At 41.2% G+C, this 12,816-nt stretch overlaps 1 protein-coding gene across 2 annotated transcripts in view; it reads right to left on the bottom strand.

Moving 5' to 3' along the window:
- OGT (O-linked N-acetylglucosamine (GlcNAc) transferase) overlaps positions 1–11,522 on the bottom strand; it is a 41,055-nt gene extending 29,533 nt beyond the window's left edge. The window contains exons 1-3 of one of the 2 annotated variants that reach the window (XM_015127666.3): positions 11,290–11,522; positions 8,313–8,493; positions 6,591–6,834 (exon numbers count right to left, since the gene is read on the bottom strand). In XM_015127666.3, the coding sequence (XP_014983152.1) occupies positions 6,591–6,834; positions 8,313–8,493; positions 11,290–11,326 (462 nt within the window). In that variant the 5' untranslated portion in view covers positions 11,327–11,522. The remainder of the gene's footprint in view (positions 1–6,590; positions 6,835–8,312; positions 8,494–11,289) is intronic. The other variant, XM_015127667.3, reaches the window with a different exon arrangement.
- Between the last annotated feature and the right edge of the window lie 1,294 nt (positions 11,523–12,816).

The following is a 12,816-nucleotide window of genomic DNA, read 5'->3' as shown; positions in this document are numbered from 1 at the left end:
ATCCCAAAAAGTTCCAAAAACTCATTTGAGGGTTAAACCTGACTTGAGGTGACATGAAACTATTTATAGAATTTAGTTATCTCACTTAGTATGAATACTCCTATCTTTTGCTGCAGAAATATAAATGTGTTTTACTAAAAGGTGCTGCTCCAGACCTTTCTGGGTGTTTTATATATGGTATTATCTTTCTAACATCCTAAAAATTCTGAATGTTGAAATGCATTTGGCCCCATTAGCTTCACGTAAAAGACTATGGGACCTTACTAGAACTTCTTTCTCTCCTCCCCAAATGTCAGTCACGTTAAAAAAAATATATATATATCAGGCTGGGCACGGGAGCTCATGCCTGTAATCCCAGCACTTTGGGAAGGCAAGGTGGGAGAATCACCTGAGGTCAGGAGTTCGAGACCAACCTGGCCAACATGGTGAAACCCCATCTCTACTAAAAATATAAAATTAGCCGGGTATGGCGGCGTGTGCCTGTAATCCCAGCTATTTGGGAGGCTTAAGCAGGAGAATCGGGTGAACCCAGGAGGCAGAGACTGCAGTTAGCTGAGATCGCGCCACTGCACTCCAGCCTGGGCGACAGAGACTCTTGTCTCAAAAAAAAAAGAAAAGGAATATATATATACACACACATCTCAAATATTTGTCCAACTATGTTATTCAAGGTTATGATGAATCACTCCTGTGTCAAGGACCAAAAATTTTCCAGAGTGTTAAAAAACATATTTAGCAAATGACTACCTATGAGCAAACCTCCCCTTAGGCTGTCAGGCATATTTAGAAACCCTGACTTCATTTCACTATCGGGCAAAAGAATTATCCAACCAAAGCCTCGATCCTGGCACCTGCCACTAGATTACTCATTAGTATTAAGTGCCATTAGAGTTGAGTGGATGAATAATGAAAAGCAGTTGACTCTGCTTTTTATTAGCAGCTCAATTGTGCTGCTAGTCATCTGACTCACCAGTCCGTTCATCTGGATGAGACACTTATCACGACAGTGAGCTTAAATTTTTATTTGCCCTATTTTGCCATTGTCAGTCACATCTACCAGTCGACAGGCAGAAACAATGACAATAGGAAGTACGCTTATTATTCCAAACTGTTCCATGGGTGAAAGAGACTTAAGTCCTAGAAAGTGAAATTCTGTCAACTGTGCCGAAAAATCATCATATATATGATTTGCTCTGGAACTATATTATGGTTTCCAAAATCAGTTCATTAATTCTACTGATAAACAGCTTTTGTGGTTGTATAATATCATCCATCAGGTGAACCAAAAAGTCTGCCAACAAAGTACAGGCTGCCACACAACAATCTTACAGTCAGCCATACTGGGTCAGTTCCATGATCTTCCTGACTCAGTACTGTCCCTCAAGCAATGACTGATGTTCTAGAGAGTTAGGTTGTCTCCCATCACTTCGAGCACAAAAGGCTAATACTAATCCTCAAAACATCAAAGGTACCATTAATCTTATTGGACTTCTCCTCTAATTAGTCTGAGCACTTTTTAACACTATACTCTCAGAAGTAATGAATTATATAATCTTGCTATCTACTTTGTATGGTTATGTTTTTTCTAAACTTAAAGAGTTACCCCTGTTTTGGCAGACCATGACTGTATAATCCAATCCATTCATACAAGCTCCTTCTACTACTTGATAATTGTGGTTATTTATGTTTGGACTTTTACCAATTCCTATGCCTTTTCTAAGCCATAATAATCAGAAGTCTTGCAATAATTCTCCAACAATGACTGTAATGGCCATACATAGTAGCCAACCAATGCATAATTTTATTACCCTCTAGTTTCTATGAACTCTTGGATGGATGCCACTTAAGTCCTGACAGTGTATCTGTCTATCTATATTTTGTTGTTATCATATAGATCCATTACAGTATACTAAATCAAGTTAACACAATGCTCATAGTTAAAAATAGATTATCTTCAAGATTACTATAAGATAATCAATAAGACAGTTTTAGAAAAAGCTAAAACATCGTATTAATTGTAACGGTGAAATCCAATTCTCCTGTCTGGGGATCCAAATCTATGTGCATGAACAGCTAATTTCTAGAAAACGCAAGGGCACCACCATTCTCCCAAAAGTTCAAAACCTAAGATATCACTTCTGCTTCATCTATCAAATCAAAACATTTTTGACAGTTATATTTCTCAAAACTAGCCCATTCTATCCATCCCCGGTTAATACATTTCATGCAAACTGTTATTCAATTCAATAACATGCCTGGAACTGTAGGGAAAAGATATAGAATCCTTATCATCAAGAGGCACTTAAAATCTATGTGAAAAGACAAGGCACACACTAAATGCCCACTCAGTAGTAAAGAATTTTAAGAGAACGAGATGATGAGCTCATAAGAAATGTTTAAGCTGGGCCTTGAAGGATGAGAAGGGTTTTAATAGACAAAGGAGGAGGCACTGTAAACAAGGGAAAATCGTGAGAATAAAAGGAGATGGAAATGAGTAAAATTTTCCTATAGAACTATTCCTCCTAAGATTGCATCAGTTTCCTGCCTTTCCCCCTAGAGCCTCCCACCCCCACCAGCCACAACATCTAGACACATACATACATATGAAGTAAAATCAGGTCGATAAAAACCTACAGTAATTCTCAATTGCCTCTCAAATTAAATTCAAACTCCTCAGCCTCTCTATTCTTTCTAAATCTTCCAATTGACTCTCCTCTACTACATTCACTTCTTGTTACTACTTGACTACCACTTCAGCCAAGGAAGTCTACTTGCTATTTACCTTCCTACAGAATGCTTAGGTTATAAGCACCCACTCGAGGAAATCTTCTGATTAATACTCTCCAACAATTATCATCCGAGGAGCTTACACCATTTTTTCCTTTATGGGTTAGGTCCTGTCTTATATTATAACCCGCAACTTCAACCACAACACATCTCCCCAATTCCTAACAAAGCACTGCATACACAATAAGCACTCACGTATTTAAATACGACATTTGCACAGCAACCTTAACAAAAAGCAGAACAAAAAGAATCGAAATGTATGGTTTTCTACAGTGCAGCTGTATAAGTGAGGCTCAGCAGTAATAAATAACACGACAGGAACACACATGATGGCCAGGATGCCAGCAGCTCTCCGTTCTGTGCATCCACAATCAAAGCACAAGCAACAATTCAACAACCTATAGATTCAGAAACAGACCTGTTTAAAACAACTCAGGGTTATAGCCGTTACACAAAAGATAATTTTATACATAATTTGTAAAAGGAATTGCCAGGTATAGGCAACTCTAGCTGAGTCATCATGTAAAAGAACATGTGCTGCCACTGCAAGATGCTATCTGCAATAAGACCTTCAAATACAACAGACTGGCCGGGCACAGTGGATCACGCCTGTAATCCCAACACTTTGGGAGGCTGAAGCTGGCAGATCACCTGAGGTCAGGAGTTCAAGACAGGCCTGGCCACCATGGTGAAACCCTGTCTCTACTAAAAATACAAAAAATTAGCCAGGCGTGGTGGTGGGCCCCCGTGATCCCAGCTACTTCGGAGGCTGAGGCAGAAGAATCGTTTGAACCCAGGAGGCAGAGGTTGCAGTGAGCCGAGATCGCACCACTGCACTCCAGCCTGGGTGACAAGGGCAAAACTCCGTCTCCAAAAAAAAAAAAAAAAAAAAAAAAAGACAGACTAAAATCTTACCAAAATTATGAAAACACCCAACATTATAGAAGATAATTCAGAATGAAAAAAATGATAGCTGTGTCAGCCGGGCGCGGTGGCTCAAGCCTGTAATCCCAGCACTTTGGGAGGCCGAGACGGGCGGATCACGAGGTCAGGAGATCGAGACCATCCTGGCTAACACGGTGAAACCCTGTCTCTACTAAAAAATACAAAAAACTAGCCGGGTGAGGTGGCGGGCGCCTGTAGTCCCAGCTACTCAGGAGGCTGAGGCAGGAGAATGGCGTGAACCCGGGAGGCGGAGCTTGCAGTGAGCAGAGATCCGGCCACAGCACTCCAGCCTGGGTGACAGAGCGAGACTCCGTCTCAAAAAAAAAAAAAAAAAAAAAAAATGATAGCTGTGTCAAAGATAATTTCTCTAATCAAGTCACAGAGAACAACTTCTAAATTGATGTATCTATTAACTTAAAAAGATAAACACTGTTGAAAACAGTTACCAAGGTTACAAAAGATACTACCTTAACATTCTACTCTTTCACTGCTGCAAAACCAAAATAACCTGAGTTTCTTTAACCATTTTTCATAGAATGCCAACTACATCTATGATTCAGGCCCACAATGTACTAATGATGCATTTAAGCACTGTCAACAAGAACATAAGGAACAGACGCAAGATTCTACCACTACTGAATTGACAACAGGCATTTGACAGTAAGTTTAAATCTAGTTAAGACTTTAGATATCCTGAAATAAATTAAAATATGATCACTATGGCACATTTAGTTGAAATCAAGGGAATCTGCACAATCCCATTTTCATTCTTATTGGTAAAAACAGTAATAAATAAGTAAAGTAGCACCTTCCACTAGAAGAAACATAGAACCAGATGAGAACACATGGCCATTCAATGCATTCAAGAGGTAATCCCATGATTTATCTTAGTACTATCTCACTTCCTTGGTAGGGTACAACAATAAGCTTCCTGCTAACAGCAGGTTAGATATTAAATAGCATGGTTCCATCTCTCACTTTAGTTTTCCTTCTCAACATGCTCCTACTGCTTGGTACACTATCAGTAGCAATGACTGCTCTGCTACACACATAGGCAACTGGAAATCCGAGCCAAGGGCATCAGAGTTAAAGATGGCAAGAATCACAGCTGTGTAAGAGAGTACACTATCAACAAGAGTAGAATCAACCTGATTAATAAAGGGAAAGAACTTACTGTGACAACTGGGTACAGAGGTGAGCCCTGATCCCTGGGAAAAATGGGGTCCAAGGCCCAGTGGCAGCACATACTGGTCTCCCTAAAACTTTATGTGGGTAACTAGCTAGATTAGTATTGCAATAAAACTTACAAAAAGTCACTCAAATGTACATATATATACACTGAGTGTCTCTGAAAAGACGAGAAATTAGTTTCATTTGCTACCTCCAAGAGTGCTAACTGGAGGTATTCACTGTATCCATTCAAAAACCAAAAAATTTAGAAGCTGGGTGTGGTGGCACACACCTGTACTCCCAGCTACTCTGGAGGTGGAGGCAGAAGGATTGCTTGAGCCCAGGAGTATGAGTACAGCCTGGGCAACATAGCAAGACTCCATCTCTTAAAAAAATTTTTTTAAAGCAATGGATTTTTTTAAAAGGACATGTTTAAACTCTCAAAATTAACTACAAAAATTGTTAATAGATGTCATCATGAAAAGTGACTTCGGATCTTTGAGCAAACTACTAAATTTAGTTTTAGTTTCCTAACCAATAAAATGGAGATTAAGGGACAGCAGGATATGATCAATGGTTTTTTGATTGTGCTAAGGGCTGCTTTGATGGGTAGGTGCCCTCTGGGCACATTATCCCACTTTTATTTCTTTTCACTTCGACATTTGCTTTGAGGATATTCAGACTCAGGTTTTAATATCTATTAATACTTCATTACTAGCTTTGTGATCCCAAGAAAGCCACATAACCCTGAGTCCATGGTTTGTTTTTTAATTGATAAAATCAGAAATAATATCATCTATTTTGAAGAATTATTGTGAGGATTAACTAAGACCAATGATTTGAAGCTGTCAGTAGAGTGACCACACAGACTTTCAGTAAATGGTAGCTAAAATAAACTTAGCCATTTCCAGGTAGGTTACAAAACTGAATGTTGACAATGTAACTTGGGAACTTTTTCTAGATTTCTGTAACCCCACTGTCACCTACCTCTTAAGTTTACATCTACTTTCTCTAACTACATCATAAGTTCTGAGGGAAAGTCTTATGTTTTTGTATCTTTCAGAGATCCTAAACACAGTATGAATTTAAGGTCTGCCAGTTGAGCCTCACTTGTTCCCAGAATACATCTGCAACTTAGACAAAAAAAATTTTTAAACTAATCAAAAGCCCAGTGTAAGTAGTATCATGTAAATTCTATCACTTCTAATTACATTGAAAGAAAAGAGAATAGGATATTGAGGAAGAAATTTTGTAGCCTAGTTTTCACATCATTCCATATAGTGGCATCTTGTTTTAAACTATTTTATATTACAAATTTTACAGATTAAGACCCATTATCCACAATTCCTTGAAAATCAATTAACTTGCAAACACTTACCAGAATTTATCCAAAGTTAATCACAGCAGAAAAAAAGTCATGCGCCCTGTACTTTATAGGTGTTATTTTAAAATTGATGTAGTTTCTTGCAATAAGAATTTTTATGCTTTTTAATATAACTTGCTAAATAAAACAAATATTTTAACATAACGCAGACCAGCTAAAAGCAATTTCACCATTTTAAGTACATAAGCATTTCTAAACTTTTGACTTTATTCCATGTGAAAACCAACTTTAGTGTCTGAAATATCACACTATGTTTCTTTCTGGGTTTCTAGGAAGGGAAAATAACCACTAAAATTTTACTCACAGGATTGTACTGAAGAGCAGAGACGTAAGCTTGTACTGCCCCTTCCATGTCACCCGCTGCTACCAAGGCGGCTGCCAGGTTAATATAACCATCGATGAAATCAGGTTTGAGACGCAATGCATGTCGATAATGCTCAATTGCCTCCTGCAACTGCCCTCTTTCCTTGTACACATTCCCCAAATTCGAATAAGCTTCTGCCAGAAGGGGGTTCTGTTTAATTGCCAGAGTGCTAAAGTGAGCAGATCTGGAAAAGGTGAGAAGTGTTAATGCATGGGTATTCACATTACAGAAAAGAAGGTATGGCCCATATGCAACTCAAACAGTTTGAGACCTGCGCTATTGCTCATTATAAATACCTTATCTTTGAACTAGTGCATAGCCAGAAAATTTTGGAAAATCAAAGATTTTCAAAAGTGGAGGTATTCTAGATTTCAAAATGAAAAGCTTTTTCTTACTAAACAAAATTACTGGCTGGGTGCAGTGGCTCACGCCTGTAATCTCAGCACTTTGGGAGGATCACCTGAGGTCAGGAGTTCGAGACCAGCCTGGCCAACATGGTGAAACCCTGTCTCTACTAAAAATACAAAAAATTAGCCAGGCATGATGGCGGGCGCCTGTAATCTCAGCTACTCGGGAGGCTGAGGCAGGAGAATCGCTTGAGCCTGGGAGGCGGCGGTTGCAGTGAGTTGAGATTGCTCCACTGTACTCCGGCCTGGGTGACAAGAGTGAAACTCCATCTCAAAAAAAAAAAAAAAAAATTTTTTTTTTAAAATTCTAACTAGGGTCTTGTTACAAAACTACCACATTGGCTGGGCGTGGTGGCTCACGTCTGTAATTCCAGCACTTTGGGAGGCCAATGCTAGCAGATCACCTGAGGTCGGGAGTTCAAGACCAGCCTGACCAACATGGAGAAACCCCATCTCTACTAAAAATACAAAAATGAGTTGGGCGTGGTGTTGCATGCCCGTAATCCTAGCTACTCGGGAGGCTGAGACAGGAGAATCTCTTGAACCTGGGAGGCAGAGGTTGTGGTGAGCCGAGATGGTGCCACTACACTCCAGCCTGGGCAACAAGAGCGAAACTCCATCACAAAAAAAAAAAAAAAAAAAAAAACCACACACATTGGAAATCACGATCATTAAGATGAAAAATGAAAAGCTATGTGCACGAGTCTCGTTTTCCATTTGTTAAGATTTGATGATGCACATCTTTAAGTGTCTAAATATGCCAGAATGACAATTATTAAAAGGACAAGAACACAAATTCTTCCCTTTTGATTAATTCAACTGATTAACTAAAAGCAACACACCATAACAACTTAACGAAACTTCAGGTATGCATCTCCTGCCACAGCATACATAACCACCATTTCTGAGCATTTCAGTCCCTCAAACTGACAGGTCTCATGAAAGGGAGACTGGATGCTCAGATATACATTGATAATAATTTATTACCTGAACAGAGTCTAGAAAGCAGCAGACCCAGGTAGAAAAATCTAGAAAAGGTCCCTAGTCATACTGATAATATAACCACCACCACAAAAGGAAGGAGAAAAACTGGCAGCTGGGCATGTCACAAGTGGGCAAGAGAGAGCAGATGTGCGTTGGCGGCTCAGTTGAAACCCGGTACTGGAAAAATTTCAAGTTCAAATATTTAAGTATCATTTTTCAAGCTCAGCACCCAGAGGCAGCAATCACGAGCAGGTACCCCCACATCTCCTACCTGTCCAGCCTTCGACACTGGAAGTGTATAGATGAAAGTAATAAAAGCACACCAGTATTGTCTGGCTCTTGTCTCCAGAGCTGCATGCAGTGTCTTTCAGCTGCCTCAAAATCTCCTGCCTGATATTCTCGATGTGCCAACTCAGCTAACCCTTGGAAGGAAAGCATACGTTTCGTTGGTTCTGGAGAATCATCAAAACATTTGAGGGAAGGAGGGGGGAAAACAAAAAGTTAGAAATGTAAACAAAAAAATGTAAAAATATGGTATATTTAACTTAAAAATGGAAATGCTTGAAACTATGTAAAGCACTAGAGTGTTCTGCACGTTATTTATATCTCCAAGTTAACATCAAGTGCAGAATTGACATTTTTAGAATTCACCCATTAATACTTTCCCAAACTAGAAAGGAATATTTACTTCCAAATGAGATTACATTTTATGACCAAAAATACTTTGTACTTTTAAATTATAAATCATAGGTAGCATCTAAGGATTCACCGAACATCATTCCTTATATCTTAGTTTACATACAGAAACAAAATATTAAACGTGTGATTTGCAAGGTCACAAAGACTTAATAATACCAGAATAACATATTGGAAAACTTAATATTTTGTACCATATTTCAGGTTGGATTTGTGGAAGTGGAGTACTGGTAACAATCTACCAGTCTTAACCTCAGTAAGGACACCAGATGTGTTAACTCTTTAAATTCTATCAATGTGTTTGTATATTTCACAATTTAATTCTTTAAAAGGACAAGTAGAAACGAGCCTAAGGGAAAAACCAAAAAGTCAAAGTGCTATTTTTAAAACAGCTGATAAACAAGATGTTTGTCATTTGTCAACAGCCAAAATAGTTAAAGGGGTCATCAAACATTTTAAATAAAGACCCAAGATTTTACTGCTCCTCTACCATCCCAAACTCACAAGGAGACTAAATTGGCTAAATCCCACCCACGTTGGTTTAGCACTAACATTTTCCAAAGAGCTCTGGTATTGACTAAAGGATTAAGACAGTGCAAACAAGCCTATATAAACCAGGCAGTTATCTGCAACTGCAATGGTCAAAACGTTGGGGAGGAGGGGGGATGGACGCTAAAATATAAGATATTTGATAAAGCGCAACATAACGAATAAATAAAAGCACTTTGCTGCAACTGACTTAATCCAGATACATCAAGATCTTTAAAGGATATAGCTAAAGCCCAAAGAGGGGAAAAAAACTGCTTGTCACAACTGTAAATACTTAAACTGGGAATTCGACCGTAGCACTTCACTAGCTGGTTGAAATGGGAAACCATGGACAAATTTTTTAATTCTACCAAGGTTAAGGTGACGAGTTCAAACTTGAGCCCAGCTCCCCAATCATTAGAGCTGATGAGTGTTCTCTGGATACTGAGGAAAGCAAAGTAAATTTCCTGACAGAATGCACAGCTGACCACCAACACAAAGAGCACTGAGACTGGCATCCACATCTGGGAGAGGTTATCTCTCTAATAGAAACTAAAATTACATTTTAGCTAAGTTTCTAGAACTTCCTAGCTCCTTGTTTTCACACATTACTTTGTCACTTTTCAATGCCGCTTATCTATTTTAACACTTGAAACGACAGCTTCCTCAAATAAAATAACACATTAAAAAGGGCAAGCTAGTACAGAATCTCAAACCTTTGAAAATCACGGTGGAGAAGTGGGGAGAGGGGCACGGACTAATTATTAATCCCACTCCCTACGATTACGGATAAGATGCTATGGACGATTCACCTACTACTTACAGCACAACTTCCAGAAACAGGAACTAAAACCCTCCACACATCTCAACTGAGAAACAACCAAAAAATAACCTCGCGGGAAACCTCAGAAGCGCAGCCCAATTCCCCACCCCCTTCCGCCCAAATCGACTCAATATGGAAAGGCAGCTGAAGGACACTCCTATAATTTGGTTGTTTTCGTATTTTTAGTACCAAATGCTCGCGACTGAATTGTCTAAAAGGGCAACCGCCTTGTACTTGTGCAGCTACACTCCAGTTGCTTTACAAACTCTTCAAGCAGGGATGGAAACTTAAAAAAATATTACACCCTATGAATAAAGAGATGCTGGGCTAAAGAATGGGGATGGCAGACCCAGAGGCGGCGGCGGAGGAATACATCGAGAAAGTAACACAAAGCGAGAATTGGGCGGGCAGGGTGGTCAACGCCAAAGCAGCAGCGTCGGGGTGGTTTCTCCCCCAAGGATAGGAAGTGAACAGTAGGGCTGGCAACCTCGCGAAGGGAAGGGTGTGGTTCCCCGAGGACAGGGTGGGAAATCCAGGCTGAGGGCAGCGGTGGAATTGAGCGATGGCAAAGGAAACCCCTGGAAATTTCCAATCTAAACCGGGACCGCTCAACCGAAAGAACACCAGAAAGGCACTGCCTAGCGGGGTGCTGCTCAACGTCCCCTCTTCTCGAGGTGACTTGTGGCACCATCGACGAGCTTTTGCTCGTCCTCGGGTGATGCAAAGTGAGGATACGATTACATCGGAACGGCACCCCCGCCCTAGATTGGCAGAGAAGGACCAAATCTGGCTAAGGGGAAAAGGCTGGAGGGGGAGACGGAGGGAAAAAAGGAGAGGTGAAGAGCTGGAATTAGGGGAGAAAACCGCTGCAAAGGAGTGAAAGGGCAGGGATTCCAATGCAGTCCATTCCACGACATTCTAAGCGCGCACGTGTGATAGAAGCGCCCAGAGAGAGTGGAAAGCTACAACATTTACGAAATAAAAACAAAGCAAGAAAGGGAGCAAAAAGCAAGCAAAGCAGGAGGAGGAAATGTTCGGGAAGCGGACGACAGCGGAAAACCCGATCTACCACGAGAAGCTCAGCAATGTCACTGATGTAATGGGGATGGTTCGAGGTAAGGGAGGGAAGGAGTGATACAAGGTAGAGGACGGCGCGAGACCCCAAGGGGGCATCTGCCAAGGTAGAACGGGACACCGGTACCTGTGCTGTCGGCCACGTTGCCCACGGAAGACGCCATCTGGAGCTTCTCGAGGGAGAGCAAAAAAAAGGTAACTGGTCCTGCTGCCGCCACTACCGGCAAGAACGTATTTGGAGGTAGTAGTACAAGGGCAGCAGCCGTAGCAATGCTCTGGAGGGCTTCAGCGGCGGCAGCAGTTACAGGCTTCGAACCCTGGGAACTCTAGTTGGCCATCTACCTAGTACGGTCTTGAAATGGCGGCGACGGCTCCTCGGCCGAAACAACACGGGCCGGAACTACTTTCTGTTACAATCAAGTGCCCGCGCGGAGGTAGCCGCGGTAACCAGCGCCGCCAACAAAATGACTTCAAGCTGCAAAGTCGAGATTCCATGTAGCCCTCCGCGCAGCGCCCATTGCGACAAACACCACGGTGGAGACGGCGCATGCGAGCAGCCCTGTCAACCCGACTCGCGGTTAGGGCACTCTCCCGGGCGGAAGCGGCTAAGTTTCTTAAGAGTGTAGCGGAAGGGTAAAAACAAACAAACACACACACGGGGAGAATACATTTTTGCCACGGCGATAAAGAAGAGTCTGTTTGTTACTTAGCAGGTGGTGTCGTTTTAAACATAAACGCCAAAGGCGTCTAAAAAAGTTTGTCAACTTTATTCGTACAAAAACGGATGGTTACGACTCTCACGGATCAATTCCGATCCAGTCAATTCAGAAGATTGCCTCGCAAAGACAGCTGCTCCAAACTAGGAGCGAGAGGGTTCCTATTGAAGCCGTCTTCATTGTGACTCGGCCATCGATTTCGGCACTTCGATGAAAAAGACTGAAACTTTCACGGGGCCAGTTGAATGGAGACACCTCCAATGTTGACCGTATAGCCCGAAATTTCAAAATCGTTTTGGTATTCAGAAGACTCCTGCCCACAGTGATAGGGCAAATGCTTAATAACTCAGGGACATGCCGGGGGTTTGCACTCCGAAGGCAGCCATAAAAATGTTAAAGGTGATTCATGTTCGTCAAAATTCATGACTCTCCTCCGAGTTGTGACTTCATTTCAACCAACTAGCTCTGCGGATTGTCACAATCGGCGATTCCACTGAGCTCAAAGCAGATCAACAATGATAAATGAATTCACTTGCCATCTGCCTAAAACCACACGTCTAGATTTAGTCATGAATTGCCTCCACTTCCTTGAACAAATGGGTTCTTATGATCCTCCTGCAGTTTCAAGTCTACTGTTCAGACATTTTGTCACATTGGCATTTATACCTCACGTCTTGTTCTAGAAACGATTTAAGGTAACTTGCCACATCAGCAAGAAATTATTACAAGCCACTGGAGGCTACAAGTTGGATCTCTGAGAGCCTTTTTATTTCAAAAAGTCCTTGATCTAGGAAAGCAGGTCAATGAATTTCTTCAAAAAGTTTTTGCTAGGGGGGAGGGATAGCATTAGGAGATATACCTAATGTAAATGACAAGTTAATGGGTGCAGCACACCAACATGGCACATGTATACATATGTAACAAACCTGCACGTTGTG

This window comes from Macaca mulatta, chromosome X (assembly GCF_049350105.2).
Source record: "Macaca mulatta isolate MMU2019108-1 chromosome X, T2T-MMU8v2.0, whole genome shotgun sequence".
In the NCBI taxonomy this organism is placed as follows: domain Eukaryota; kingdom Metazoa; phylum Chordata; class Mammalia; order Primates; family Cercopithecidae; genus Macaca; species Macaca mulatta.
The sequence above is the reverse complement of the archived record's forward strand: the minus strand, read 5'-3'. Positions and strand labels throughout refer to the sequence as shown.